This window comes from Cloeon dipterum, chromosome 4 (genome assembly GCF_949628265.1).
Source record: "Cloeon dipterum chromosome 4, ieCloDipt1.1, whole genome shotgun sequence".
NCBI classification, from domain to species: Eukaryota; Metazoa; Arthropoda; class Insecta; order Ephemeroptera; family Baetidae; genus Cloeon; species Cloeon dipterum.
In genome coordinates, this window is record NC_088789.1 from 31,610,797 (window position 1) to 31,637,826 (window position 27,030).

At 41.3% G+C, this 27,030-nt stretch overlaps 4 protein-coding genes across 5 annotated transcripts; 2 read left to right on the top strand and 2 right to left on the bottom strand.

Annotated features, from left to right (window-relative positions):
* Positions 1-270: 270 nt before the first annotated feature.
* Positions 271-16,699, top strand: gem (gemini). Of its 2 annotated transcripts, none has more exons than XM_065491497.1 (15): positions 271-562; positions 6,206-6,415; positions 6,791-7,015; positions 7,104-7,383; positions 9,954-10,068; positions 11,032-11,109; positions 11,440-11,611; positions 11,668-11,777; positions 12,098-12,455; positions 13,525-13,785; positions 13,836-13,924; positions 13,990-14,137; positions 14,186-14,382; positions 14,942-15,186; positions 15,994-16,699. In XM_065491497.1, the coding sequence occupies exons 3-15, from the start codon at positions 6,824-6,826 to the stop codon at positions 16,059-16,061; spliced, it is 2,313 nt and encodes a 770-aa protein (XP_065347569.1). In that variant the 5' UTR covers positions 271-562; positions 6,206-6,415; positions 6,791-6,823; the 3' UTR covers positions 16,062-16,699. The 2 variants fall into 2 exon arrangements, with proteins under 2 accessions (XP_065347569.1, XP_065347570.1); XM_065491498.1 differs by lacking the exon at positions 271-562 and adding an exon at positions 2,415-2,436.
* Rrp46 (exosome complex component Rrp46) lies at positions 16,364-17,373 on the bottom strand. The gene is made up of 4 exons (XM_065491500.1): positions 17,213-17,373; positions 16,920-17,155; positions 16,725-16,865; positions 16,364-16,626 (listed from the first exon to the last, which is right to left on the bottom strand). The coding sequence occupies exons 1-4, from the start codon at positions 17,331-17,333 to the stop codon at positions 16,444-16,446; spliced, it is 681 nt and encodes a 226-aa protein (XP_065347572.1). The 5' UTR covers positions 17,334-17,373; the 3' UTR covers positions 16,364-16,443.
* Positions 17,374-18,045: 672 nt separating this feature from the next.
* Positions 18,046-20,708, top strand: LOC135943950 (GDNF-inducible zinc finger protein 1-like). The gene is made up of 3 exons (XM_065490616.1): positions 18,046-18,278; positions 18,329-18,429; positions 18,489-20,708. The coding sequence occupies exons 1-3, from the start codon at positions 18,070-18,072 to the stop codon at positions 19,334-19,336; spliced, it is 1,158 nt and encodes a 385-aa protein (XP_065346688.1). The 5' UTR covers positions 18,046-18,069; the 3' UTR covers positions 19,337-20,708.
* A 5-nt stretch (positions 20,709-20,713) lies between these two features.
* On the bottom strand, positions 20,714-25,418 carry LOC135943949 (biotinidase-like). The gene is made up of 8 exons (XM_065490615.1): positions 25,272-25,418; positions 25,089-25,217; positions 24,082-24,237; positions 23,856-24,022; positions 23,590-23,804; positions 22,226-22,620; positions 21,013-21,296; positions 20,714-20,963 (listed from the first exon to the last, which is right to left on the bottom strand). The coding sequence occupies exons 1-8, from the start codon at positions 25,353-25,355 to the stop codon at positions 20,771-20,773; spliced, it is 1,623 nt and encodes a 540-aa protein (XP_065346687.1). The 5' UTR covers positions 25,356-25,418; the 3' UTR covers positions 20,714-20,770.
* Positions 25,419-27,030: the final 1,612 nt, after the last annotated feature.

The following is a 27,030-nucleotide window of genomic DNA, read 5'->3' on the forward strand; positions in this document are numbered from 1 at the left end:
TGAATTTTTTAAACACCGATTACGTAAAGAATTTCTGTTAAAACAGTTCAAAATTAAGATTCAAGCACCAAAAAATATTTAAAATTAGCTGAATTACATGATTAATTATTTTAATAACAATTTCATTCAGAAAATCCGCATTTTCCGCTTGACCTTGCTTCATTTCAGTACCGGTTTTCACCGCAGCAGAGAATCGGCAGCGAGCCTCGTGTCGGTGTTTGTCCAGCTGCTGGCCACGCCCACCGCACATATCAGTCGGCAGTCGGTCGCATTCCCGACAGAGCGGACGGTCGGAGCTGCTGGTGGTGCCTCCTCTTTGTCTTTGCAAAATCTCGCTAATTTGCTGCAAGAAGCTGGTCGTGTCGTCACGCGAGAGGAAAACACCGCCTGCCTGACATTTGCTCCAGCCGCTTCGGAATAATCAATTTGCCGCTGTTTACTACGAAAGAAAGAAAGAACGCATCGGCAGTGCGTAATAGATAGTTCACATGGAGCTGCTCGTGTCCAGTCGGTGGCCGACGACGACCCAGCAGCACTAGCCGCAGCTGACCCGCATAATCTGGTGAGTGGCGATTGGCATTTCGTGTTTTCGGCGCCGCTTTTTCCTTTTCTCAAGGACGAGCGAGCCAAGACTGATAAGGAAATAATTATTATGTACTGGCCAAAGTTTATCTTCTTTCTTGAGATTGATTGTGCAGTGCAGGTGAACGTCCGTTTGAATTGTTTTAGCAGTCGTTGAACTCGTGATTGATTGTTTTTTTTCGCGGATTAGAATATTGACGTCCAAGGCCAGGCGTCGGCGAAATCTCTCAGGGATTTCCAGTCGCGCCGCCGAGACTGGTTTTTGACATTTGAAAATAAAAAGGGTTGCTCAAGCATGTGCAGAGAAATTGGGTCACATTTCGGCGGTGAATCATTCATTTACAATTTTAAATAACATTGACCTTTGACGTTTTTACTTTTTATTTTGTTATAAAAAAATTATCTTGAAATAAAATCAGGAATTTAATTGTTTTTAAGCCTGCAGAGCTCTTGTTTCGATTACATAACCTTTAAATAAAAATCTCTTGGGCCTCAGTATGGCGACCTTTTAATTTTCTTTGCCTGCAATTACGATTTTTTTTAGAAACCGGTCGGCAAGCGTGTAAACTCTAATCGTTTTGGTCGGTGAGTGGATGTGCGTGCTGGAACAGCTGGTCAGGGGATTTCCAGGTTGCGACCTGAGGGCACAGGGTTTCCCCGCTTCAGCCGCTGCCGCCGCGCCAGCCACGCTGGAGCCGACGAGCTGCTTTCTTTCTTTCCAATTCTGGATTGAATCGGTTTGCCCGCGAATGCAAATTTTATAACGGAGAGAGAAAATATAATATCGTATGATGTGTAATTTCGTTTCGACCTGACGAGGAAACCTTTCCAAATTAAGACCCGACAGCAGATTTTGGTCAGAAACTAGCTTTACGAGCGTGGTAATCGTCTCTTCTTTGAAAATTCGAGGATGAGAAGAAGTCGTGAGCATTGGGAGTTGAATAATAATTTTTTCCTTCGATGCGTTACATAAATTTTGAAATGGTTTCACTTGAGAAACTTCAAAAATTTAAAAATGAATTATTTGTTTGATTGAGAAAAAATAATTACAGTGTTGATTTAATGGAATTTACACTTAAAATGCTTGTAAATCGTTAGAATAATTTTTTTATTGGGTGAAATTCCCGCTTATCAAACTCTGGAATGTATTTCTTACATTTTGAAATGGTTTTCAACCTGACAAATATTAAGAAATTACAAATAAATATTTTATTAAATTGAGAAGAAATATTTACAGTGTTAATTTTAAAGGAATTTTTACTGGAAATGCCTGAAAATCGCAATTTTAGTGAAATTCCGTCAAATTCACACACTCTAAGGGAGATCTAGATTTTTAGAAGAATTAAAATCTGGCTCGACACTTGGTAAATATTTTCTAAAAAAATCTAGAAATTGATTTAAGCCTGATTGACCATTTAATTGACTCCAGCATAGCACAAAATGATCAAATTAATTTTATTTTAAAATTGTAAGACCAGAAATTAATTTTTAACCCTTCCGAAAAATTAATTTTCATTTAAATAAGTGCTAGGACGTCCGATTTGTTTACAAACGTTGCCGAAAATAACTTTTCCCGTTACTTTTCCTCAACTTAATAATAGCTGACTGAGAAATTAGGTCAAAGCTCTTTTAATTTGTATCTCGAGACCAGAAGTGATTATTTCCACTTTTTTCGCATCTTGCGATCTCCCTACTTTGTTTACGACTGTTGCACGAGCCAATGAGCGTCTCAGATCGCGGGGCAGGTCCTGCTCAGCTTGTCTTTTTAACTCTCGGTGCGGCTCGCCTCCGACCTGATTGTCCTGCTGACTCAGGTCGGCTGCGGGGCTGCTGCTCTTCGTCGCGCCGTTCTCGGTGAGTTTCAAACAAATGTCAGTTTATGGCCAAAAGCTGGGTCGTTTTCCTTGGCAACCGCAACCGCTGAGGCCGAATTTCGCCTGTGGATGCCGGGTTCAAGGCTGAAAAGGGAAATTAAAAGGGAGGGGAGCCCTCGTTGAGCCGAAAAGATTTTTTTTAATACTTTAGATTGGTGAAATTTAATGTTTTATAATTTTTAAAGGGCTTTTTGATGGATTTTAGACAGAAGGTCGCCCTTATTGACCCTGTTTCAAAGATTTAAATAGTTAATTTGGCTGATTAATCAGTAATTTTTACGGTTTGACCATGTTTTTGGGGCTGATTTTCAAGAAATTCTATTAATTAATCGATTCTCTTTTGATTTTTAAATGGAAAATCAATTTTTTTACAATTTAAAGTTTAAAAACCTAATTATTTGACTATTAATCCACTTTCTAAATTGAGGATAAATATTTACAGTGTAAATTACGGTGAAATTTATGCAGAAAAATAATAATTACCTCTTTACTAGTGTTATTAAAGGATTAAACAGCATCGAAATTTATAAATTGTCGAGGAAATTCGATTATTTAACAAAATAAATGAATTTCGGGCTTTTCAAAATTTATTTTTTTTACCAATTTGCGAATTTCCCAACCCATTCCAGTTTTCAACTGTCAGCTGAAACATTTTATCTTAATTAGACTCTTATTTTCGGAGTGTTTTTTTTCCTGTTTTGCACTGCTCAAAAAGGATCGAAAGTGTGACGTATTTCGGTCGGAAAAATACGCGGACGGTGAGCAAAAAAAAATGATTATTGTTTGGACGCTGCGGCGTTGTTTGCACACGGCGGGCGATTACTGCTACTGCCACAATGACGTCACGAAACTCACGAATCACGTGCCGTCCGGCTGATAATAATTTATCAAAGCGTTAGAGAGCGGGCCGAAAAATGGTCCTCTGCGCCCTTCATTACTCGATTATTTTATTCGGCGCGCGGAAGTGCGTCAACGGAAGGGATAAAATGTTTATTTGTTTATTTATTTATTCACCCGCGAAATTGAACTGCGCGGACGCAACACTCGCGGCATTGAGGCAGGAAGCGAGAAAAAAATATTATTAGTGGAAAGAAAGAAAGAAATTGGTTTGCCGCGCGGACCTTGATCGTCGCCGCCGCCGCATCAGCTGATGAACCGATTTCAGATAAGATTCCGGCGGCGTGACTCACTCTACGAACTCCTTCTTGGGTAATTGTCGCGTTGAAGAAATAATAATTGTTGTTGTGTACTGGAAAAGCCTTTCCGTGTCTCTTCTTTCTATTTTGCGCCTATAAGGAGATCCGATGTGAAATGTGAACACGCCTCGAGTTGAAAATAAGGATTTTGTCACGAGTTTATTTATAAATTTAATTATTTGTAAATAGATTTTGTCCTGGAATTGAATTAAATATTTTTTATTCCCTTCTAAATATTAGAAAATTGTCTAAAAACCTTCTTTAAATTATTTTATTACTTTGTTCCGAATTAAATTGGTCTTAATTGGTCTTCTGTTCAACCAGAGAAAATTTTCAACACAAAAGTTACAAACAAGACTTTAGTTTGTAAGAAATATCAGTCGAATGCACTTTACCCTATTTCATGTAACGTTGCATTTTTCAAAACAACTTGTGAAACAATTTATTTCACGCCTCAAGTGATTAAATCTTTATTTTCTAACAATGGGAAACCTTTGTATTCTTCCTCGGATAGAAATAAACAGCGAAAACTGTTTAAAATAATTCAAGGAATGAATTTAATTTTAAAAATTCATTATTATTTCTTATTCTTGACAAATTTGCTACGCATTTTTCGGAGAGCGAGTTGCGTAGCCCGGGGAGCAGCAACCTGCCGTTTTCGCTAATTGCACCCTGAGCGGCAGCAGGTTTGCGATTTCTCGGAATCTGTGTGGCGTGATCGGCGAGGCGAGGTGTTTTCGAGCGCGGCCAGACAGCCTGGGACCGCTGCTGCCGCCGCGCTAAACGCTAAATAGCATTGCTTGCGCAAAACGAGAAAGACTCGCGGGGCGTTTTCGTTTGTGCTTTGTAATAATTATTGCCGCGGCGAGGCGATGCTGGTGGCACAAGGTGAGCCACAATCCCTCCCTCTCGCTGCTCTCGAATAGTTAAATGAATAAAAAATGCCGCCGAAACGAATCTGCAATTTGCTCATTTTCTGCGAAATGGCCGAGGAACCGTTTAGATGAAAGAGATTCTTCAAATTTTTATGCAAAGTCGCTATTATCCAGGGAAACCGCTGGAATTATAATTAAATTAATATTTTTGTCTCTGAAAATTCCTTTAAACCGCGATTAAGCTGCTGAAATTTCTTCTCAGAGAGCCACCTGGTTTTTAACCCAAATGGAGAGCAATAATTTATTGAAAATTTTACTCGTTACATGGCTTTTAAAATTTTCCACCTGAAAACCCTCCCCTCCCATCTGAATTTGCAGGCCCTGCACCTTTCTCCTCAGGATGAGTCAAGTTCAAATAATTTTTATCTGATCCCTCTCTACCACCTTTAAAAAACTGAAGCTCCCAGAAGCTTTGACGCAGTCAGGGTCTAAGGCCACCTGGTTTTTCTCCCCTATATTTCCGACCAAACGAATTAAGAGCATTAAATTACTAAAATTTTACTCGTAACTTAACTTAAAAATTTTTCCACCTGAAACCACTCCCCTTCCATTTAAATTTTAAGGCACTGCACCTTTCCCCTCCGGATGAATCAAGTTCAAATTGTTTTTTTCTGATCTCTCTGCTACGACTTTTAAATATCTGAAGCTCCCAGAAGCTTCCAAGCGGTCAGGGTCTCAGGCCACCTGATTTTTCTCCGCGATTTACCGTCCTATTTTTCGAGCAAGAGAAGTTTGGTAACTGATTGAATTTTTCTTCGTCGAATTACATTTACTGCTTTAAATTTTTTCCACCTGGAAACCCTCCCCTCCCATCTATATTTGCAGACCCTGCACCTTTCCCCTCCGGATGGATAAAAGTCAAATTATTTTTTCATACCCTTTGCTACCACCTTTAAAAAACACATGCTCCCAGAAGCTACCAAGCCAAGCACTCAGGGTATCAGGCCACCTGATTTTTCTTCCATATTTACCTTCCTATTTTTTGAGCGAAAGAAGTTCTTAAACTAATTTACCTTTTCTTCGTCAGATTATAACAAATATTCCGCTAAAAAATTGTCCACCTGAAAAACCCTCCCCTCTCATCTAAATGCACCTTTCACCTCCTGGTGAGTCTGGTTCAAATTATTTTTGTCTGATCCCTGGGCTAAAAAATGAAGCTCTCGGAAGCTTCCAAGCAGTCAGGGTCTCATCCACCTGATTTTTCTTCCCTATATACCTTCCTATTTGTTGAGCGAAATAATTTCTTTAAATCATATAACCTGTTCTTCGTCAGATAATATTTAAAATTTTTCCACCTGAAAACATTCCCCTCCACCTGAAATTAAGATTTTAAAAGATTTAAAAGTTTCAACGGTTAAAATCCACGATTTATAAACCTTTAAGGTGTTTTATCGCCATTTATTTGCATGGTTACGCAAACATGGCTGCCTTCAGTGTTTAATGGTTATTTTAAAATAAAAATAAGGGCATTTTGAGGCCAAAACGACCGTTACACCATTTTAAATATGCGAAAACAGTCACGAATTTCGTATTATTTGTCTGTCAAAGTGTTGATTTTCTGTCTGCATTGCAAAAAGAGTAGTTGTAGAACCCTTTCGGGCTGATGTGCGTGTTTCAGCGAGCTTGACCCTGACCTGGCTTACCCTGAGCTCGGGCTGAGCAGCGAACGAACGAGTGAGTCGAGGCCCGATGGTGTTGCTGCGCCAACTCAGCTGCTGGTCTCGATTTCGGCTGGACAGTGCGGGACAGGCGCGCCACGTGCTCTTGGCCGTGTCCAGCAGCAGCCGCGGCGGCCGCAGCAACCAGAGGCGCAGAACAGGCGGCCACGGTGCGAACTAAATTTTGTTTTTTATCATTAATTTAGGACATTGAGGGGAAAAGCTGATTTTTATTTTGTTTTTAAATTAATTAAATATGTTTTTCAGTCATATTTTTATCTGTTGGACCTGGTAGCCGCCATATTTGTTTTTTTAAAACCAAATTTAAAGTATTTTGAGTATTTATTTACAAAAATTTTCATCTTTTGTAGCTTTTTTTATGAATTGAGAACAAATTAATTGTTTTTTCTTCACTTGTACTTTAAAGGTCCCTGAATTCCGCCATCTTTGATCTAAAATTTGCTAATCAGCTCCATGTAACCTTGAAAAAAATTAATTTTCAGCTTTCAAATTTAGGAATTTGGTTTTTAAAATTTATAATTCAGGTTTGGTGCGACGGTGAGAGTCGGTTAAGCGGCATGGAGATTGAAATGGCTAGCTTTTTCGACCTGCACAACCTGACCAAGGGCCTCGAAGGCCCCTCCCGACCTGCAAAGACGCCCACTTGGACGACCCTGAGTCCCACAGGCTCGACAGGTTCCTCGGATGACGCTGCCGAGCCTTGTCCTTGGTCTCCGGAGTTCAGGCAAACCCTCAGGATGAGACTGCAGGCACGAAAAAATTTATTTCTTATTTAAAAATAAATAAAAGCTGTATATTTTCCGCCAGAGTGTTTCTATTTTTGTCTTTTCTTATCAGGGCCAGCACCCGCTGAGCGAGGAGAACATCGCGGGCCGCGTGGCGTCGGCGCCCGCGGCGCCGGCTGCGTCGCGGAAGCGGAAGATGTGGGACGGCGACCTGGAGGGTCTCGAGGTGAAGTCGCTGCCCGGCGAGCTGGCGGCGCCGAGCGAGCTGCTGCTGCACGACGAGCCGCCGCGCGTCTTCAGCGCCAGCCACGGCACCACGCTGCACCACCTCGAAGACCTCCGGCCCCCCGCCAGCCCCCTCCGCCGCTGCCCCAAGCCCCGCACCCCCGACGGTGAGAAATTTAGCCTCGAATCTTGAATTTTTTGTTTGTTTTTAGGGAAAAATTAACTTTTAAAAGCGTCTGAAGGAGAAGAAAGGCGGCCATTGCAGATTACGAATTAATTTAATTTAATTTTTTCATCCAGGGACCTTCTAAAATATTTTTCTCCCCGAGAAACACTTTGACAGACGATAAAAATGCTCGTGACTGTTCCCCTTGGGTTCAACAGCCGAATGATAATTTAATTTTCGCAGCAGCATTCGTTATCTCCGCAGATTTGATAAGTCGCCGCGTGTTGATTTAATATTCTGATATTTAATTTGGAAGGAGAAATCGCGGCGGCGGCGGCGGTCGTCGTTTTTGTCTCTGGACTGTACTCTCAGGGCTGCGAAGGCCATTAACAACCTGTCGGTGGCGCCTCTAATCTTGTGAGGCAACCGACTAACTGGATACTCACTCGCTCGCTCGCTCACTCACTCTCGCAGCTCGCTGGCCAGCCAGTCAGCCTCTCGAAAGTAGTAGAAATAACAACACGCGGTCGCCGTAAACATCACTAATATGGTCATGAGGAAAAACCTTTTAACGGCCGAAAAATTCCGAACATATACATTCTTTTGTTCAAATTAAATTATATAGCAGGCAAAAGATGGCGCCACTGGGAATTTTAAATTTTTGGCTATGATTTTAGATTTTTTGGCTATAAAAACATTATTATTTGACTTGCTGAAAACGAAAATTATATCAGCCAATCGCAGAGAAGTCATATAAGTGGTATTTTATTACTTTCGTAGTTGAAAAAATTGAAATTTATTCGATAAACTACTTATTTCGGCTTGTACAGTCTATGAAAAGGACTCATCACTCTTTATTCATCAGACCGTGACCGATTAACTCATCTTTTACACTAAAATCGCTGCGAATTTCCGTTTTCTCGTCCATTAACGGCCTGACGAATTTTCCCGCCATTTTTATATACGGCTTTATTTTAGATGAAAATAATCCTCCTATTTAGGCTTACAATTATTTTGTATTTTATTTGTAAAATCGGGCCGTTTTTTCAGATTATTTTTCGCATTCCAGCCTCATTGGCCTGAAAATTCGAATTTCAAGCAAGAATTTCTGGAACTATAACTATACCGAACATTCTTCGAAAATATCCCGGATTTCAGTTTTACGGCCTTTTAAATGGACCTCTCATTCTTATTTACATCATTTCGTGACCGATTAGTCCATCTGTCAGCCATAAATTCGCTAAGAATTTCCGTTCGAGTTTCCCGCCATTTTTGTTTTTGGCTTTAATCGGTCGAAAGCCCTCCTAAATTGGGTTTAGTTCAGATTTTGTTCTATATTTGGAGTGTCAATAGGCAAGAACAACATATTTCTGAGGTTATTTTTCTCAATACAGACTTATTGGCTGGGAAATACGAATTTAACAGGGTTTTTTCTTGACGTACTGAAAATTCTTTGAAAAAAATAACACAAATTTCGGTTTTACGGCTTTTGAAATGGATTTATCGCAATTATTTACATCAGTTCGTGACCGATCAGTCCATCTTTTGGCCAGAAAATGGGTAAGAATTTCCGTAGACACTTCCCGCCATTTTTGTTTTCGGCTTAAATTGGTCGAAAAATCGAAAAATCTCTTTTAATTAACTAATTTAACAAACAATTAGTCATGTTTGAAGTGAAAATAGGCTAGAAAAATCCATATTGAAGGTTGTATTTTTGCGTTCCATCGCGATAATCCAAAGAATGTGAAGAATTTCTGGAATAACACCGCCGTTAGCATTTTAACTCTTTAAAAACCCGTTTTTACTTATAGAAATCCGCCACGTTATGAGTATCCCTTTCTCTCTGACTTCCTTTGATGCGTAGTTCTTGTAATTGCTTGAAAAGATGAAGATATAATTAAGTGCCGTTCAAGACTGTCTCTTCTCTATGTAGGGGGCGGCCATGTTTGTTTTCGCATTTATTGCAAGATCTGTTGTTTTACGCCACTCGTTTGATATTTTTCTATCTATTACCACTCCTTGCGTCTCAAACTCATCCCTAATCTTACGCCCAACAGAAATATTACTATAAAAATTCGCACATTATATTAAATCACTGCGCTTTTCCACGAAGCAATTTGCATCCAATTGTGGCTACCCACTAGGAGGAATTTCGAGTGCCGAAAAACGGCGGTTCCAGTTTGGGGCAACACGTGGTTGACCGGCTCTCCAATTCTCCATCCCGTAGTCGTTAGAAAGCCGGCTGGAACAGGAAAATGAGGAAAAAGCTGCAGAATATATTTTGGCACATCATGTATAATAGTGCTGAATTTTGATTATCCGCCGCTGTGGCTCGCGTGTGTGTTAGCGTCTGTGTGAGCCGCGGCGTTGGCGTTATCTCGAATCAGGTCACGTTGGTCGCTGCAGATAATTCGAGGCGGCTAGCTGCAATAATCTCCGCCAGCCGTTTAGTGGTGATAAACACGCGTTTGGTCCGTCTCTGCCGCTCGCCGCGATTCGCACAAATAATAATTCTCTCTGCACACACGAATTTGGCTTCGCACTAATGCCAGCATGGTGTCCTGTCCGCAGGAGTGCTGTCCGGCAGGATGACGTCGCTGGACATCGACTACAGCTTGGCGGCCGATCTCGATGGCAGTCTGTCCGGCCTCGGCGAGGACATCAGCACTGCTTCTTATAATATGAGGTAACAAAATAAAATAAATACAGCTCTAAAGGTGCGTGACGCTACAGACAAATATTTTTTAGTAATTATTATTATCGAATTGATATGGATTAAGTTATTTTTTTATTATCTTTTTCCTATGATGCAATTTGGCAATTCCACTTCTTCATGATAATATCCTTCGTTTGCCGTCTTATCATTTTTTTTGCTGGGTTAGATTTGAAAATAGTAGGTTTTTGGTTAAGATAAAGAAAGAAATGAAATAAATAAACCTGAAAAGCCTTAATAAAAATTTAAAAATGACTGATTAATTTATTTTTAACCTAAATTCACTTAAATTGAACCAACGGAATATTTAAATATAACGCTTTTATAATTTTCAAGATTAATATTTGAAATTGTTTAACGTTTTTTTTTTTAAATTGCCCGCCAATTTACGTATGTTTAAGAGGATTTAGACAAAATTTTTACTTATGTTGAATTTTTATTTAGTTTTCTAAAACGGTAAATTCCCTAAAACGACGAATTCAGTGACGAATTACAGCGAAAAAAAGCAAATTTACTGGGAAATTGATTTTTTACTGAAATGTTGTATTTTTAGACGCCTAACAAGTTGAGAAATTATTTCTGTGCTGCTAAAATTTATTAAATAAATATTTTCCCGCCAAAAGATGTTAAAAAACGAAGGTCTTAAATTTCAAAATATTCTATCGACTGATTTTTTAACCGTAAAATTTTATTTTGACTTAAAATTGATTATTTAAATTTATTAAAATATGATTGTTAAATGAAAGTTTTAATAAATTTCACGTTTAGGCGACGTTTTAATTTTTTTTTAAATTATTTTACGTTTTTTTATTTAATTTTAGACGTCAAGAAAGTTGGCCAGAGGTCAAGGTCTAAAAATCTAGAATTCTTCAATATATGAATAATAACCAAACCTAAGTAAGTGTCGGCATATTAATTAAAATAATATATTTTCAGCGACGCGTTGCTGGCGCTTCCGACGGTGCCAGTTTTCAAGCAAGAAGACAACTCTCCAACCAACCAGACAAACAGCAGGTGAGTACATTAATTGGTTTTTTTTTACTCTCGTCTGTCTAACTGTCTATAAAATGTGGATTTTTTACCATGGCGTGCAGAAACCCGCATTTTCCCCGAAAACCTTTTTTTTCTGAATACAATTTTTGAACAAAATATCTCATGATGGATTTAAAAATCCACTGAATTCACCAAAAAACCAAATATCTGAATTATTTGCACGAAATTTGTTTTTTTTTCAGTTAAATTCGGAAAAGAGCATTTAAAGAAATTAAAAATAACCTTCTCCTCAAGTAGGGATTTTTACTACTCTCAATTAAACTGCAATTTTAGGATTTTCCAATTTTCCAGCAGGCAGCAGAACCAGCGATCGGCGTCGGCGGAAATGGACCGAGAGTCTCCGACGAGTCTGCACACCCTTTTCCACTCGCACACCCTGGCTGGGGGCGGCGGAGGCGGCAACGGCGGCGACGCAGGCTACCACAGCCCCCCGGGCGAGCGCCACTCGCAACACGGACACTCGGTTCGTTTCGAATTTAATAAAGAGACATTTTAATTTATTTATTTTTCTTGGTTTAGGGCTTGGGCAGCAGCAACGGCGCCAACCAGCAGCCGGCTGATCAGCTCGGCCTCGAGCGCTTCCAGCGCCTCGACAAACTCAACAACACTGTTGCCGGCGAGGATTATAGGTCGGTGAAAATTTCAAAAATTTGCTAAATAGGAAAAAAACTGGTCAATTTAATCAGCTTTCTGAATTTAGGCAGTTTTTGACGCTGCTATCAACTGCTGAATTTAAATCAGGCCAAAAACACACCCCTTTCGAAAACCAGCAATTTTTGAAAATAAAAAAATTAACTTTGAAAACTCAAAATTACTATTTTTATATCTTCTCAAAATTAATTTTAATTAATTAATACACTTTAGGTAAACGAAAGGGTTACAATTTCATGTAATTATCATTTTTTTATTAAACAAAAACAATTTTTTAACCAATAATTTGATGAATCAGGTTCCAATACGTGTTGGCGGCGGCGACGTCGATCGCCACCAAAATGAACGAAGAGTCGCTGACGTACCTGAACCAGGGCCAGTCGTACGAGATCAAACTGAAGAAGCTGGGCGACCTGTCGGCCTTCCGCGGCACCATCCTGAAGAGCGCCATCCGCATGTGCTTCCAGGAGCGCCGCCTGCAGTACATGGAGCGCGAGAAACTGGCCGCGTGGCGCCAGTCGCGGCCCGGCGAGCGCATCCTCGAGCTCGACATTCCGCTCTCCTACGGCCTCTGGGACGCCGTCCAGGACCCTGAGCACCTCAACACCGTCGAGTTCTCCTGGGATCCGACCAAGGAGGTCGGCGCCTACATCAAGGTTCGATTTTCTTTCTTAAATTGTATTTAAAAAATTGAAATAAATTAAGACTTCTTGTTATATTTCTAAAAATTTAACAAAAGAATTTAGGGGAAGGGTAAAGGCCACCTTTTTTCCTCAAATTCCGATTTTTCAGGGTGATTGCCCTTCTGATTTTTTGATTTGATGGACCAAATTGTAGCTTGGGAATTTATGCACAAGGACCCCAAATTTAACTCATTGTTTCCGCCACAATTCAGGTTTAAATATTGATTTTCGATTCATACCCTGAGTATCCTTTGACCTGAAAATTTGTTTCTCGATGGCAAATTCTAAATTTAATGTTCCAAAACACTATTTAATCTTAAAATGGCCAATTCAAAGCCAGGTGTGACCTTCAGGGCCCGACCCTGACCTTACCCTGAGAATTTCAATGTTGTAATTAATTAAATATATTCGTGTTGGGTGTCGATTTATAGGTTTATGAACCGTATAAACTCAAATTTGGTGTCAGAATTTTTGTTAGAGGCTGCTGAAGTGATAATTTTAATAAAATTGAGGGGTTTGTAGATAAAACAATGTCAAATTTTATGAAAGAACAAGTGGCATAGACTCCTTTGGTCCTTCAGGCTTGGAAAAATCCGTTTTATGGTTTAAAAATTGTTTTTGAAAATTTTGACTTCAAAAAATCGCCCGAAAAAAAAATTCTTAAAAATTCGAAAACCGCTCCGATTTTGAAAAACTGCACACGAATGGACTTGCGCCACCGAGGGGCATCGATTGGTGCCGCAAAAAGCGTTTTCCGGCCCACAGAGCCCCGCCTGGACCCCAAAAACAAAATTTTGAAATGTCACAAATCGCGATTTTTTTACTTATAAAATTTATAGCTCTGCTACTATGGGTCGTAGAGTGTAAAACCAAACTTTTTCAGACTCTCCGTGAAATTCACTTATTTTGGGCACCATTTTTCATTTTTTAAAATAAATTGTTTAATTTTTAACACCAATTTAATCATTTTCAAAGCAATTAACACTATAAATTGAGGTTTTTTAGCATAAAAATATTTTAAAATTTGAAATTTGATGAACAGGTGCACTGCATCAGCACGGAATTCACGCCGAAGAAGCACGGCGGGGAGAAGGGCGTGCCGTTCCGCATCCAGGTGGAGACGTACTCGCAGGGCGACGGCAGCACCGTGCGCCGCCTGCACACCGCCGCCTGCCAGATCAAGGTGTTCAAACTGAAAGGCGCCGACCGCAAGCACAAACAGGACAGGGAGAAGATCCAGAAGCGGCCCCTCTCCGAGCAGGAGAAATACCAACCCTCCTACGAGTGCACCGTCCTCACAGATGTGAGTTATTTCTAATTTAATTAAATAAAAATAATGATTTAATTCCTCAGGTGTCTCCGGAAACTACTATTTTATTTCCCGCGGGCACGTCCTGCGCCAACGGCGGCCTGGTCAGCAACTTTGGTCCTAATGACAATATGTAAGCCCCGAAAATCTAGATTTAATTATTATTTATTAAATAAATTTCGAATTTCGGTCCCCTAGGCAAATCGACGGCAGTCCGAGCAGTTTGGTCAAGGAGGAAAGCGCTGCGTGCAACACCACCAGCGGCACTCTGCCCAACCAAAGCGCCCAGCAGCCCCAACAGCCCATCACTGAGTACCTTGAGGAAGTGCCGATCAGTGCTGTCGAGGTAAATATTTTATTTTTTGTTTATTAGAAAAATTCTAATGTGACGCAGGTGTTCATGGAGCCATTGCCGGCGGAGGCGAGCGCCACGCAGACGGCGCAGTGGCTGCAGACGCACCGCTTCGGCCACTTCCTGCGCACCCTCAACGGCTTCAGCGGCGCCGACATCCTCAGATTGACCAGGGAGGACATGATTCAAATCTGCGGCATCGCTGACGGCATCCGCCTCTTCAACGCACTCCATTCCAAGTACGTAAAACGTTTGAAATCTGTAAATTAAAGTTTTCATAACATTAAAGGATTTCAACATTTGAATTCAATCTAAAAAAATTAATCAAACTGTGGAGTTTGATGCCATATTGGTCTTGAAAAAATTAAAATCGCATTGATTTTGAGTAACTTGAAGGCATTTTTGTTAAAATTAATAAGACGCCATCTTGGATCTTAAAGGAAAAAATGGCTTCCTACCGAAACAATCCCCAAAACACTCGCAAACTAATTTCAAAGCAAGAAAAATGCCTAAAATCTTCAAATTAATTATTAAAGGCGGTTGCAGCATTAAAGGATTTGAGCATTTAAATCACAAAATATTTAAAAATCAATCATATTGCGGAAATTAAGGCCATTGGTCTTGAAAAATATGAAAATTGCTTCTAGATTTTTCATTAAAACGCATTTTTACTGTTGAAAATTAGCCGCCATCTTGGATCTAAGAGTAAAAAATGGCTTCCTCGCGCGAAAATCTACTAAAAACTATTTAATGCAGCGTCAAAATTCGATTCCTCCTCAAAGGTCGATTGTTTCGCAGGTCGGTCATTCCGCGTCTGACGCTCTACCTGTGCCAAGAGGGTGCGCAGGTGTACCACGCCCTCTACCTGCACTCGCTGCAGCGCACGGAGATGACCTCTCGGCTGGCCGAGTTGGTCGGCATCCCGACGCCCAGCGTCATTGACGTCTACCTTCAGGGTCCGAACGGCATCCACATATACCTGAACGACCAGGTGGTCGCTAACCTGAAGGACGAATCCATGTTCTTCGTCGAGATTTTAAACGGTATGTTAAATTGTTAATTTCTGCGCAAATATGGCTACCAGAAGGGACTTATTCTTAAATTTGGTCTAAATTTAAATAAAATCGATAAGAAATTAATCATTTGATACTAGAACGTGTAGACTGCCTAGGTAATGGGTTTAATTTAAATTAAAGCAATTTTTGCTGTCAGATTTGCGCAAAGATGGCCGCCATTGGCGCCTTTCTGATTATTTAACTTAAATTTGAGTTCAATCTTCACCATTTAATGCTTCTGAAATATTAAAAATCATTTTGGACGTAACTGAGAATTTTATTTTCTGCGCAAATATGGCCGCCGTAAGGGTTTTTTTAGAGAAAAGTAGCGATATCTGACTTCTGATCGATTTTTAAATTATTAACGAGCTTTCTTTACGCTAAAATCATCCAGAAAAATGGGATTTGTTAGAAATGAAGAATAAATTCTTGGACGATCTGCGCAAATATGGCCGCCGTAAGCGTCTTTAAGAGAAAAGTAGCAATATTAGGCTTCAAATCGTTCATTTAATTAAAAATGAGATCTCTTTATGTATAAATCGTCCAGAAAAACTGGATTTCTTAGAAATAAAGATTAAATTCTTGGAAGATCTGCGCAAATATGGCCGCCATTGGTGACTTGTTTTCAAAATTTATTGTTTTAAACATCTAGAGATTTATAAAATAATTTTCTTTCAAGATTCAATTTTTTTAGCGATATCCGTTGGCCACGCCTTATTAAGACACTAACAGCCGCCATGTTTGCGCATGACTGAGTGAAACCAAAATTAAACTAATTTTTTCTTTACATTCCAGATGGTTCCAGCGAAAACAATTATCGCCTTCTGCTCAAAAGCACGAGTCCGCAGCAGCAGCAGCAGTGATTTGTGATGCAAGAGCAGTGTCTAATTTAAAAAACTCTTTTTGAGCCGAAGCGGAACTCTGAAAAAGTGATCAAAAATGCTCATCGCTTGCCAACGCAAAGTGTCTTTCCGAACAAAGTGTGGGGCCAAGTGACAGATTTTGTGCAACACGATCTATTCTTAGAATGTAAATTAATTAATTTGCCATATCACTGGTGACGGGCGGGCTGTGAAATTACATAATTAATTCCGAAAAGTGCCTATTTTCATTTTTTTTCACAGCCCTTGTGACTGGGTTTTCACATCACCAAAAGAAAGCTTGCTTTTAAACATAAGTTTGCATTTTTTATTGAATCGTTTCTCAATATAAAAAATATATATTTACACGGATCGAAGAGAGAATTTACAAAGTGGACGCGTACTTTCGCACAATGTCTCTGTAAAAGTCGAAGAGGAAGTCGGACGCCTGCCTGCACTTTTCCAAGCCATTGTTGTACGTCTGCACGGGAAACGTGCCCGAAGTGTACGACGCGATCACGTTTTTGTTGATGCTGTCAAAGGCGAACGTCAGGCTCGCTTTGCACTCCTGAAACAAAAATCAATAATTATATAGGTTGTTTAAATGAAAAAAATGTACGAATAAATATATTTTCTAGACAATTAAATTGTTTCAATTATACACACTTTGAGTTTATCAGCGTCCGGATCGACGATGATCAGGTTGTCTTCCGTGACGCCGCAGGTGACGGCCGCGAACAGGAATTTCATGGACACCCCGGAGTCCATCAGGGCCAAGCAACTGGCGTTGATCGAACACGCGAGCAACTAAAATTTTAATTTTTTACATAAATTCCATATATGAGAATTAATTTCCCCTACTCCTCCTGAGTCCTCCATCTCCTGGAGGATGACCGAAATGGTCGTCCTCGGGTACAGGGTGGCGATCATGGCCGTCTCGCAAGTGTCCCGGATGATGGTCTCGCGCAGCCGGTCGCTGGTGTTGGGCACGCCCGCCTTGGGCCGGAACACCGTGTCCACGTACGCCCGGTCCACCTGCAGCCGCTGCATTCGCACCTCGGACGGGCCGTACACCGCCGACATCACCACAGTGTGTCCTGAATGCCGTCAAAATATGTAATGATAAAAAAAATCATTTTTCCACCGAAACGAACCTTGTGTAAGGATTGCCGAGCCATCTGGCCTGGTGATGACGCCGAGTTCGCAGAGGATCGGACGCACTGAGCACTCCTCCTTCTCGTCCGAATGCGTCCCGTTCGAGCTGTTACTGTTCATGGCTTCGAAATTGTGTTTGTAAACAAACAGAGCAGACGGCATGCGACACGCGAGTCAGCTGGTTCCAGCTGGTTCACAAGCGACAGCGATGTTAAAGGGGGCGTGGCGCACCAATATCAAAGAATTTTAAGTAATAACTCTTGAAAGTATGAAATTCTTTTGAAATTAATCGAAAATATTAAGAATTTTAATTGATTTTGGCTTCAGGCTTCAGAAAAATTCAAATCAAGATGAATTTTTAATTCTTCCAAAGCCTGATTGAACGGATTGAACGTTCCCGCCATGGAAAGAAGAAGTGGGACTGAGTAGGAGAGTAAGACAAGGATGAAATAATGAATAAAAAATAAGAAATATTTAAGCTTGGGTCAAATTTTCAATTGTTTTTGTGTCAAATTCATGATTATTGAGGCTCAGTACGCGTTAAATCTCAAAAAATGAGCCAAAAGAAATGAAGAACTTGAACTCTCTTTCTTACTCTATTGGTTTTGGAGTGTATGAAAAGGAGTTAAAATTTTAAAATGAATTTATTTTATTAAATCCAACAAATTTCAATCTAAATTAATTTCTCTGGTTAATTATTTAAATCAAACCTTAATCAAGTCAAATTGGTACGAAAATCTCCTTAATTTGCTTCAAGTACTGCTTTGATTTTCAACTCTCTTTCTCACCAATTCGCTCCCACTTGATGAAAGCTAATTGAATAATTGTAATAAGCGAGCAAGGCGCTAAAACGGGCATGGCTTTTAGCATGTTTCACGTGACGCCGTTGTGCCGATTGTGCGCGTGTCCGACGGCGGACGGCGCTGTCCGCGCTGTCCAAGTGGACAGGGAAAAGCTGCGGATTTTTGCTAAGAATTTCTTGCGCTCGAATTCCTCCGAAACGGTGCCGATGGACAAGGTCGAAGACGACGATTTGATCTGCTACTTTTGCATCTGGCAGACAGAGTTAGTTTTTTTCTTAACTTATGTATTCAAAATTAATTAAATTTTTGAAGGTTTCTAGCCCGGATGAACAATTTAGACGAGTCTCTGGCTTGGTGGCCGCGAAATTTGGAGTTGGACCGAGTGTCGGAAGAACTACGGAAACACTTTTACGGTCGGATTTATTTTAATGAATTTAATTATGTATTTGATAATAATTATTTTATTTTACAGAGGGACATGCTAATCAGTGTTGGGTGCCCTTGGAGAAAATCCAGCTGCCGAGCAGAGTAGCCGACGAGGAAATAAACAAAGCAGAGACTGAGAAGAAAATGAAAAAATGCTGTTTGTGCGGGGAAAAGGTTCACTACAGACAATTGACGAAACACATTCACACGCAACATAAAGATGCCATCAGGTGTGACAATAACAACTGCAAAACTTACTTCCGCAACGTTGCAGAAAAGGACAGGCACGTGTGGGAGGTTCACGAGAAACCTCAGAAGGAGAAGAAAATCAACTGCCCCGTTTGCAGGAAGGAGATAGTCAGGGTGAATTACAGAAAGCACATCGGCAACCAACATCCTGATTTTGCGGTTCGGTGCAGGTTCTTCGCCTGCTGCGCTTACTTTAAATCGGAAACCGAGATGGCCGAACACTATTATTCCGCGCATGGAAAGGAATTGGAAAAGAGGAAGTTCGAGTGCGCGCACTGCGGCCATAGAAACGCGTTAAAGAAAACGCTCAAAATCCACATCGCTAAAACGCACTTTCCACGGAATTTCAAGTGCAAGCAGTGCCCGAAAATGTTTTCGTCTCAGCTCTTGGTGACAAGCCACACCAAGAAGTTGCACACGTTCCATGTCTGCCAGCTTTGCCAAACTTCTGTCACTTACGGAATAAAAGATCGGCACAGGGTAATTCGCGAATGTCGACGCTGCGAGAAACAGTTCGAGTGCGGAGGCTTACTCAAGGTGCACCTGAAAACTTGCATGGAATACGATCGTTTTGAATGTGACAAGTGCTCAGCAACATACACTGCCAAAAACAAACTCGATTCGCACAAAATGAAAAAGCATTAATTTTAGGTTTGATCCGCTACGCGCATAATGGCGGCCCCCAGCGTCTCAGTGGGAGCCGCTAATTTTTAATCTCCGTCCCATTTTAAAGACTCTTTACTGCTATTGTGCCTTCTACGAAAGATTTTTTGTACATACTTTGAGATTCAATTTTAAATATTAAAAAAAATGATTTTTAGGGTTCTTTGCGCCTCCAAATCTCGGGTTCTAGCCATCAGAATTTCAAAAACTACCAACCGTTGGACTCGTCTCAACCTACACTAACCAGCTAAAGTTTTTTGGGGGTGCTCACCCCCATCCCCTTTGATCCCCATTGCTGCAATTTTTATAATAAGCGACCACCGTTCCTGGCGCCGCGCTCTATGTTGCATCTTTCAAGCTGTATGGCAACTTAGGGGTGAAAGGAAAACACCCCTTAACCATTTAGTTGGTTAGAACTGGTTAAAATGATTCCAACGGTGGGTAGTTTTTGCAAATGAGATGCTTAGAAGCCAAGATGTGGAGGTGCGAAATTTCGAAAAAAGCGAATTAATGTAATTTTTTCACTTTTTGTGATTTTTGCAACCCCTTATCTCGGGGTTTAACCATCATAATTGCGAAAAATACCCCTCGTTAGACTCCTCTCAACATCTTTTGAGCAGCTAAAGGGTTTAGAGGGTGCATAAACCCACCCCCTTTCATCCCCATTGCTGCAATTTTGATATTAAGCGATTGCCGTTCCTGGCGCTGCGCTCTATGTTGCATCTTTCAAGCTGTATGGCAACTAAGGGGTGGAGGGAAAACACCCCTTAACCTATTAGTTACTCAGAACTCGTTGAGATAATTCCAACGGTGGGTAGATTTTGCAAATGAGATGCTTAGAACCCGAGATAAACAGTTGCAAAGTTTCGAAAAAATGCAAATCAATGTCAATTTTTTCATTTTGTGATTTTTGCACCTCCAAATCTTGGGATCTAGCCATCAGAATTTCAAAAACTAGCCACCACTAGACTCGTCTCAGCCTCCACTAACCAGCCAAAGTGGTTTGGGGGTGCTCACCCCCATCCCCTTTGATCCCCATTGCTGCAATTTTGATAATAAGCGACCACCGTTCCTCGCGCCGCGCTCTATGTTGCATCTTTCAAGCTGTATGGCAACTTAGGGGTGGAGGGAAAACACCCCTTAACCTTTTAGTTATTCAGAACTGATTAAGGTGATTCCAACGGTGGGTAAATTTTGCAATTTAGATGAATAGATCCCGAGATATAGAGTTGCAAAGTTTTGAAAAACGCGAAATTATGACAAAATTTTGCCATGTGGTTTGGTTTGGTTGGTCAGGCCTTTAACCACGAAGAATCTATTTTTATTGTATTATAGACGAGATAAATAAAACTGCAGTGCTTTTTAAAAACGCTATATAATTTCCTCTAAATCAAACAATAAATAATTCATATAAATTTAAACCAGTTTGGCGGCCAACGCAGCGAGAAGCATCAAGAAAGCACTTGACGCCTTTCCTAAGGTGCTCATATTTGGGCCAGCAGGCGGCGGTGGTGGGGGTGGGGGTGCAGGAACGTCCGTCGCGGTCAGGGCGAAGGTTTTCACTTTGATGAATAGTCCACGAGGTACTTCATAGCTCACCGTGTAATTCCTGTAAAAAAAATCAATTTAATTTAAAATTATTCATCTTTTGCATGTACCTTTCGGAAATTTGTTCGGTTTTGAGGGTGCCAAGGCTGAGCGAGCTGAATATGCTGGGTTCGCCACTCATGGTGATCGGTCTGACTGAATTGGTGGAGAAGGAACCCTGCAGCGACAGCGAGGAGAAGGACACGGAGTTTGTGTAGGCGGTCTGATCCTTCGTGGCGGTGCAGTCGATCGCATTTTCGGCACCCCTGGCGCACGCGACCAGCCCGCACGTCTGCTCCAAAAAGATGGGCTGCGCGACGCCCTCGACTGTGCGGTTTCCGCCGAAAACCAACAGCTGAAACAACAAAAGGGCATAAAATTAAATTATCGCAGGGAGGATATTTGAACGGATTTTTTTAGCAAACGCTGTAAAAAGCGGTGAAAAAAATTAAACTGGGTTTGGGGTCGTCTTTTTTAATTAGTTTCGTTTAAAAACATTCAATAAATGATTACATTTCAGTTTAAAAAATCAGAAAGCAGAAGGTACAAGAAAAACGCTCGCTGTTTTGGCGCGCAAAATGCAACGAATCAAAAGCGTCCCCCCTCTGACGTCACAGCCATGCTTCCTGCTTGGCATTGGCAGCTGATTGGGAGAAGCAGGCGACGGCAGAGACATCTGCTCAGCAAGCGCAGTGAAGCACACGCAGTTCTAGCAGTCACGTGACTCAATCCCGCAATCTCATTGGCTAAGAGCAAGCAAGCATCTCTCTCCCTTCCACTTTCTCCAAGCAGTGGCTCTGCTGCGCAGTGCGCATGTCACACTCCTTAGAGTGGGGGTATTAAAAGAGGAGGGAGAAGCAACAAACGCGCGTGCCTGCTCTTAGCCAATGTGATTGCGGGATTGAGTCACGTGACTGCTCCAACTGCGTGTGCTTCACTGCTCTTGCTCGGTATGCGCAGATATCGCTACTGTCGCCTCTGTGCTTGACATTGGCAGCTGAGAGAGCTGTGACGTCAGAGGAGTGACGCTTACGCAGAAGCGACCATTAAATTCAAGCGTTTTGCGCGCCAAAACATCGTGCGTTTTGCTTTTGCGCCTCTTCTCTTACGTAAAAAAAACATTTTACGATCGGAAAATTATTAATCCCACCTATTTCAACCCTCAGGAATCTATTGACATATAAGAATTAATTGTGGTTTCAGTGGGTGTTTAAAGGCGTCATTTTGAAATACTTATAACTGTCAAACATCCTTCTAAATAAAAAGCGCAATGAGAAATTTTACCCGATAGGCGACGCTGGTGGTGTCGGTCAGGGTGGTGGTTGTACTGTAGGTGAGATCGCAGCAGAAGGTTTCATGGCAGGCGCGAACCTGTCTGGACGTCGGGCTGAGCGGAACCTCAACCGATACGAATTTTGACAAATCGGCCGGAGCCACGCCCACCACGTTATTTGGGTTATCCTGGCGCTTGCGGCGCCGCAGGGAGCTCAGGTCGCTCAACGTGTCGCCGATGGCCACGGAACCGCCGGAGACGCCACTAACCATCTCGCTGCGGAGAAAGCCGCCGGAGAAGGAGCGGTAGGTGCCGATTCCCGAGTAGCCACGCTCGGGTTCCATGTAGTTGGCCGCCGCCAGGTACACTTTGTTCGCTTCAATCCACCCCTGGAATACGTTCACCGCTGTAAGGGAGAGGCAAAAGGTTATAAATGTAACGAAAAAATGATTTGTGACATGCAATAAGCAGTGTGGCTTTGGCGCGCAAAACGTTTGAATTTGGTCGCTACTGTGCATGCCCTCTGACGTCACAGCTCTCTCAGCAGTCAACACCAAGCATGGAAGCAACAGCTGGAGATGGCGACAGTAGCGACATCTGCGCATACCCAGCAAGAGCAGTGAAGCACAAGCAGTTGGAGAAGTCACGTGGCTCAATCCCGCCATTTCATTGGCTAAGAGCAGGAACACGCGTTTCTTGCTTCCCCTCCTCTTGTAATACCCCCACTCTAAGGAGTGTGACATGCGCAGCAGACTGCTTAGTTAGAGGGAGTGGAAGGGAGACTAGAGTGCTTGCTTGCTCTTAGCCAATGAGATTGCGGGATTGAGTCACGTGACTGCTCTTGCTGGGTATGAGCAGATGTCTCTGCCATCGCCTGCTCTCTCAGCTGCCAATGCCAAGGCTGTGACGTCAGAGGAGTGACGCTTGCTGAGTAGAGACCAAAAAATTTAAGCATTTTACGCGCCAAAGCAACTAATGTTTGGTTTTGCGCCTCTGTTTACACATCAAAAAACTTTTTTAAATCGAAATAATTACTAATTCCCCCTATTTTGACCCTCAGGAATCGATTGGAATACAAAAAATTGGGTTCCTGAGAGTTTTTAAATGTAATAAAAATTTAATTTAACCTTCGAAGTTTGCAACATGTTAAGAAAGAGTCGTTTCAATAAAATGACGTCAGTTTACCGCATAGTTGACAAAGACATTATCTAGGCTGTTGTGATTTATACTAGAGCAATCGCTACTTTTATTGGCGTTGGAATTTAATCCTTGAATTGTTTGCCGCGGAATTGCTTCTATATAATTGACGTCACTGATAAGGAGTGATTGATCTTTTCCTTCTTCCTGACTCATTGTTTGATTTTCTATTACTCACAGAATTCGAAGGGCACGGTGTTGAGCCACGCGCCGTTGGTGATGAACTGGGTGACGTTTCTCCTGAGGAGCGACTGCGCCGGCTCCCTGAAGAGCAGGTCGTTGCCAGTCAGGAGCCCGAAGGTAAAGCCAGACGCCGTTGTGAACGTCGTCGGAGTCGCTTCGATCGGCCGGTTGATCACCGACCCTTGCTCGAGGGAATTGAAACGACGGTACCTTTGAAACAGAGGTTTAAATTAAATATTTTAATTAAAATATGAAACCTACTTGGCGATGAAGAATCCGTTCTTGTCGGTGACGATTGTCGTGCTGAAAATATTGAAGCAGGAGGGGGCAGTTTCTCCCGTTTGACACTCTCTAGACTCCTTTTCCAGGACGGCGGCCACCAGGTAGACGAAGTTTTGCCGCGAAATGCACGATAGTTGCTTCATCAACTGCCGAAATGAAATGAAATGATTTAATTGAGCGCAAATATTATTTTTTAAGTCCATACCAAGTACTCGAGGCCCTCATTGCCGCTGGAGCAGGGAAGCACGTTCTCGCCAGGGTCGCCAACCAGCTGGGCCATCACCAGGGCCAAGGGGCGTTCGTTCATCACCCTGGTGGTGGTAAATGCGTATTCAGGCAGCACGAAAATTCTGTCCCTGTCCTGCGAGTTAAAATTGGGAAAAAAGGTCAAGAATTTTGATATTCTTTTGGTTATAAAAATTTTGCCCCTTGGGAAAAGGTCGTGCGACCTGAGAAAGGTCGGTGACTGGCCAAGGTAACAAATTGTTGGCGAGTATCGCTAATTGTGCTCGAAATTAGTTGAAAAAGCTTTGAAAACCGGATCTCAGGTCGCGGGGTACCCTGAAAAAGGTCTTTAGGGTACCGCAGGTCAAAGCCCCGTCCAAGACCTATCTGATGAGGGGTCATGGTCGAGGATCAGATGAATGGCCGAATTTTAAGAAAAATAAAACTATTTTCATTACGTAAATCCGAAAAACCGTAAAAAATTAATTTTAATTTTTCTATGGGCGCGAAAAATCTGAAAATCGGTTTCCAGACCGGGAGTAACCCTGCGCGTGCGATGAAGTCGTTAAAACCCGTTTGGAAAAAATCTAGAATTTTTTTCTATTGGAGAAAGTGCAAAAATCACGTTTTCCAGACTTGAAAATCTTTCTTTTCCTAGAATTATGATCGGATTGGCTCGTATTTAGTCTCAAAATATTTCCAGATAAATTTCGCGCTGTTTTGAAGGTGAAATATCCGGGGAAAATCCGTGTCAAGGTGAAATACTTTGAATTTTTCGAAATTTCTGCCATTAAAAAATACGTAAAAATTCGAAAAATGGTTTGATTTTGGAAAAATGCACATGGACAGACTTGCAACACCGAGAGGCATCGATTGGTGGCGCAACCGGCACCGTCTGGGCCCATAGCGCCCCACCTGGGCCCAAAAATACTTTTCTTATCATAAAAAAACCTCTAAGAGCTTTAGAAATAAAAAATTTTCACTCACAATTACGCCAGTGTTTACGGTTGCGATTCTAACCAGATCCAGGTTTTCCTCCAGTATCTGTGTTGCGGTCAAAGACGTATTGTCCCATCCGACGGCGGTGAAGCCCATCACATTCAACTCGGCCACATTCTGAAAATTTAAAAAAATAGAAAAATTTGGCGTAATTTTAGAATAAAAACTAACCGAAGCCGCTGGAATGGGAGGCTCAGTTTGCGCGTGGACGAAGCAGGCCGGGGAGAAGGCCACGAGGAGCAAGAGGAGCCGCATTATTTCGGCTGCTGCGAGCGCAAATCGAGCTTGGAATGAGCAACAATCGAGACGGCGCGCTGCTCAAATAAAATCCGATGCATGAGGCTTATCTGCAATTTTATCTCTTCGTCACACTAGTTCTTTTCATTGGAACCATAAAGCTTTAATAAATAAATAAAACGGAAGATAATCGAGTGATAAAGAGAGGATTTTATACCCAACCAATGTGCAATTTCCGTCTTTAAAGTCGTGACATAAAAAACTGCGATCTGCAAATATCTAAAGGCGATTAAATTTGAGCCATTATTATTTGGGACCCTTTGTTTTCGCAATTCCTGGATTAGTTTTGTTGGTTGTTGACCGCGTGAGTCACAATTATAGGCAACAGGTGACGCATCTTTTGGTTCTTTTCTAGAATTTTAATTTAATCGACCAGTTGCATAAACACTTAGTTAGTTATTGAAGCCGCCAACAGATGGCGCAACCACAGACTTTCTCAAAAATTTTGTTTTAAGCGGTTTTAAGGCATTTCCGTTGCGATTTCAGACTCAATCTAGCTGTTTTACTTTTTTTTAATTAATCTGATTATTTTTGACGTGCTGAAAACCAAAATCGGTTCAGCCATTCGCCGTAGAAACGTTGGAAAAGATTTTTTTATTTCAAAAAATAGTTTTTCACGATTCTACGGCAATTGGCTGAACCGATTTTGGTTTTCAGCACGTCAAAAATTAGCAAATTAATTGAAGAATGCACAGTAGCTAGATTGAGTCTGAAATCGCAGCGAAAGTGCCTTAAAAACGAAAGTCTACGGTGGCGCCATCTGTTAATTGGCGGCTTCGAACACTTAGGGTTTATGCAACTGGTGAATTATTTAAATAAAAAAGGCTGTTTTTATTTAAAATTAAAATTTAACTTGTTTTTCTCTATTTAATTTAATTAGAAATGTTAAAAAAGGGATTTTTAGGCATATCACATGAGCTGTCAACGAGGCACGCCTTGTGTTTGCATTTGCATTGATAAAATATATAATTACCGCGATAAAGAGATCGATATTCTGCTAATTTCTTGACAGGCGATGACGTTATAAAAATTAAATAAAGAGTTATACTCTTTAACACAGAGTCATTTTAAAAGAGATAATTTTTTAAGCAACGAGAATGACGTCAGTTTCAAGCCTTTTTCAAGCCATCAACTTCGATAATTTTATTTTTTAGATTAAAAAATAAATCCTGGAAGTAATTTTATGCGAAAATCCTCGGAAAATTCCTGTTAAAACCCAACTTTTCTTCAATAAAAATGCATTTATTGCATGAATAAAATGTATTTAAATTTTATTTCTCCTTTTTCCCATTGATCGTAATTATTCTGATTTTATAAACTTTGGCAATGATCCAGTGCGGAGAGCTATTTTGTAAAATTGAGAGCGTCGCTTTATCGTTGGCCGACCTCGACGAGCGAGCAAACTGCGGATTCATCGAGCGCGAGGCAGGCGGCTCTCTCATTGTCAGGAGACGCGCGGCTGAATATCAACCCTTCGCTCTTTTTTCTATTATTTATTTTACCGACGCCGAGCACAGCACACATTGCGCACGAAGAGTAAAGATCCAACCACCTTGAGAGCGAAAATTACGCATTCTCGCGGCCGATGCGACAACTAGGGTCCAGTGAATTGCAATAAATTTATTTAAAAAAA

Coding starts and splice junctions, on each gene's coding strand:
- gem (XM_065491497.1), top strand. CDS start 6,824: ATGGAGATTGAAATGGCTAGCTTTTTCGACCTGCACAACCTGACCAAG. Junction 14,138..14,185: donor TGCCGATCAGTGCTGTCGAG/GTAAATATTTTA, acceptor AATGTGACGCAG/GTGTTCATGGAGCCATTGCC. Junction 15,187..15,993: donor CTTCGTCGAGATTTTAAACG/GTATGTTAAATT, acceptor TTTACATTCCAG/ATGGTTCCAGCGAAAACAAT.
- LOC135943949 (XM_065490615.1), bottom strand. CDS start 25,355: ATGCGGCTCCTCTTGCTCCTCGTGGCCTTCTCCCCGGCCTGCTTCGTC. Junction 25,218..25,271: donor CTCCCATTCCAGCGGCTTCG/GTTAGTTTTTAT, acceptor TTAAATTTTCAG/AATGTGGCCGAGTTGAATGT. Junction 22,621..23,589: donor CACCGTGCCCTTCGAATTCT/GTGAGTAATAGA, acceptor TCTCCCTTACAG/CGGTGAACGTATTCCAGGGG.
- LOC135943950 (XM_065490616.1), top strand. CDS start 18,070: ATGGCTTTTAGCATGTTTCACGTGACGCCGTTGTGCCGATTGTGCGCG. Junction 18,279..18,328: donor TTTTGCATCTGGCAGACAGA/GTTAGTTTTTTT, acceptor AAATTTTTGAAG/GTTTCTAGCCCGGATGAACA. Junction 18,430..18,488: donor ACTACGGAAACACTTTTACG/GTCGGATTTATT, acceptor TTTATTTTACAG/AGGGACATGCTAATCAGTGT.
- Rrp46 (XM_065491500.1), bottom strand. CDS start 17,333: ATGAACAGTAACAGCTCGAACGGGACGCATTCGGACGAGAAGGAGGAG. Junction 16,866..16,919: donor AGATGGAGGACTCAGGAGGA/GTAGGGGAAATT, acceptor TTAAAATTTTAG/TTGCTCGCGTGTTCGATCAA. Junction 16,627..16,724: donor CGGACGCTGATAAACTCAAA/GTGTGTATAATT, acceptor TTTTTGTTTCAG/GAGTGCAAAGCGAGCCTGAC.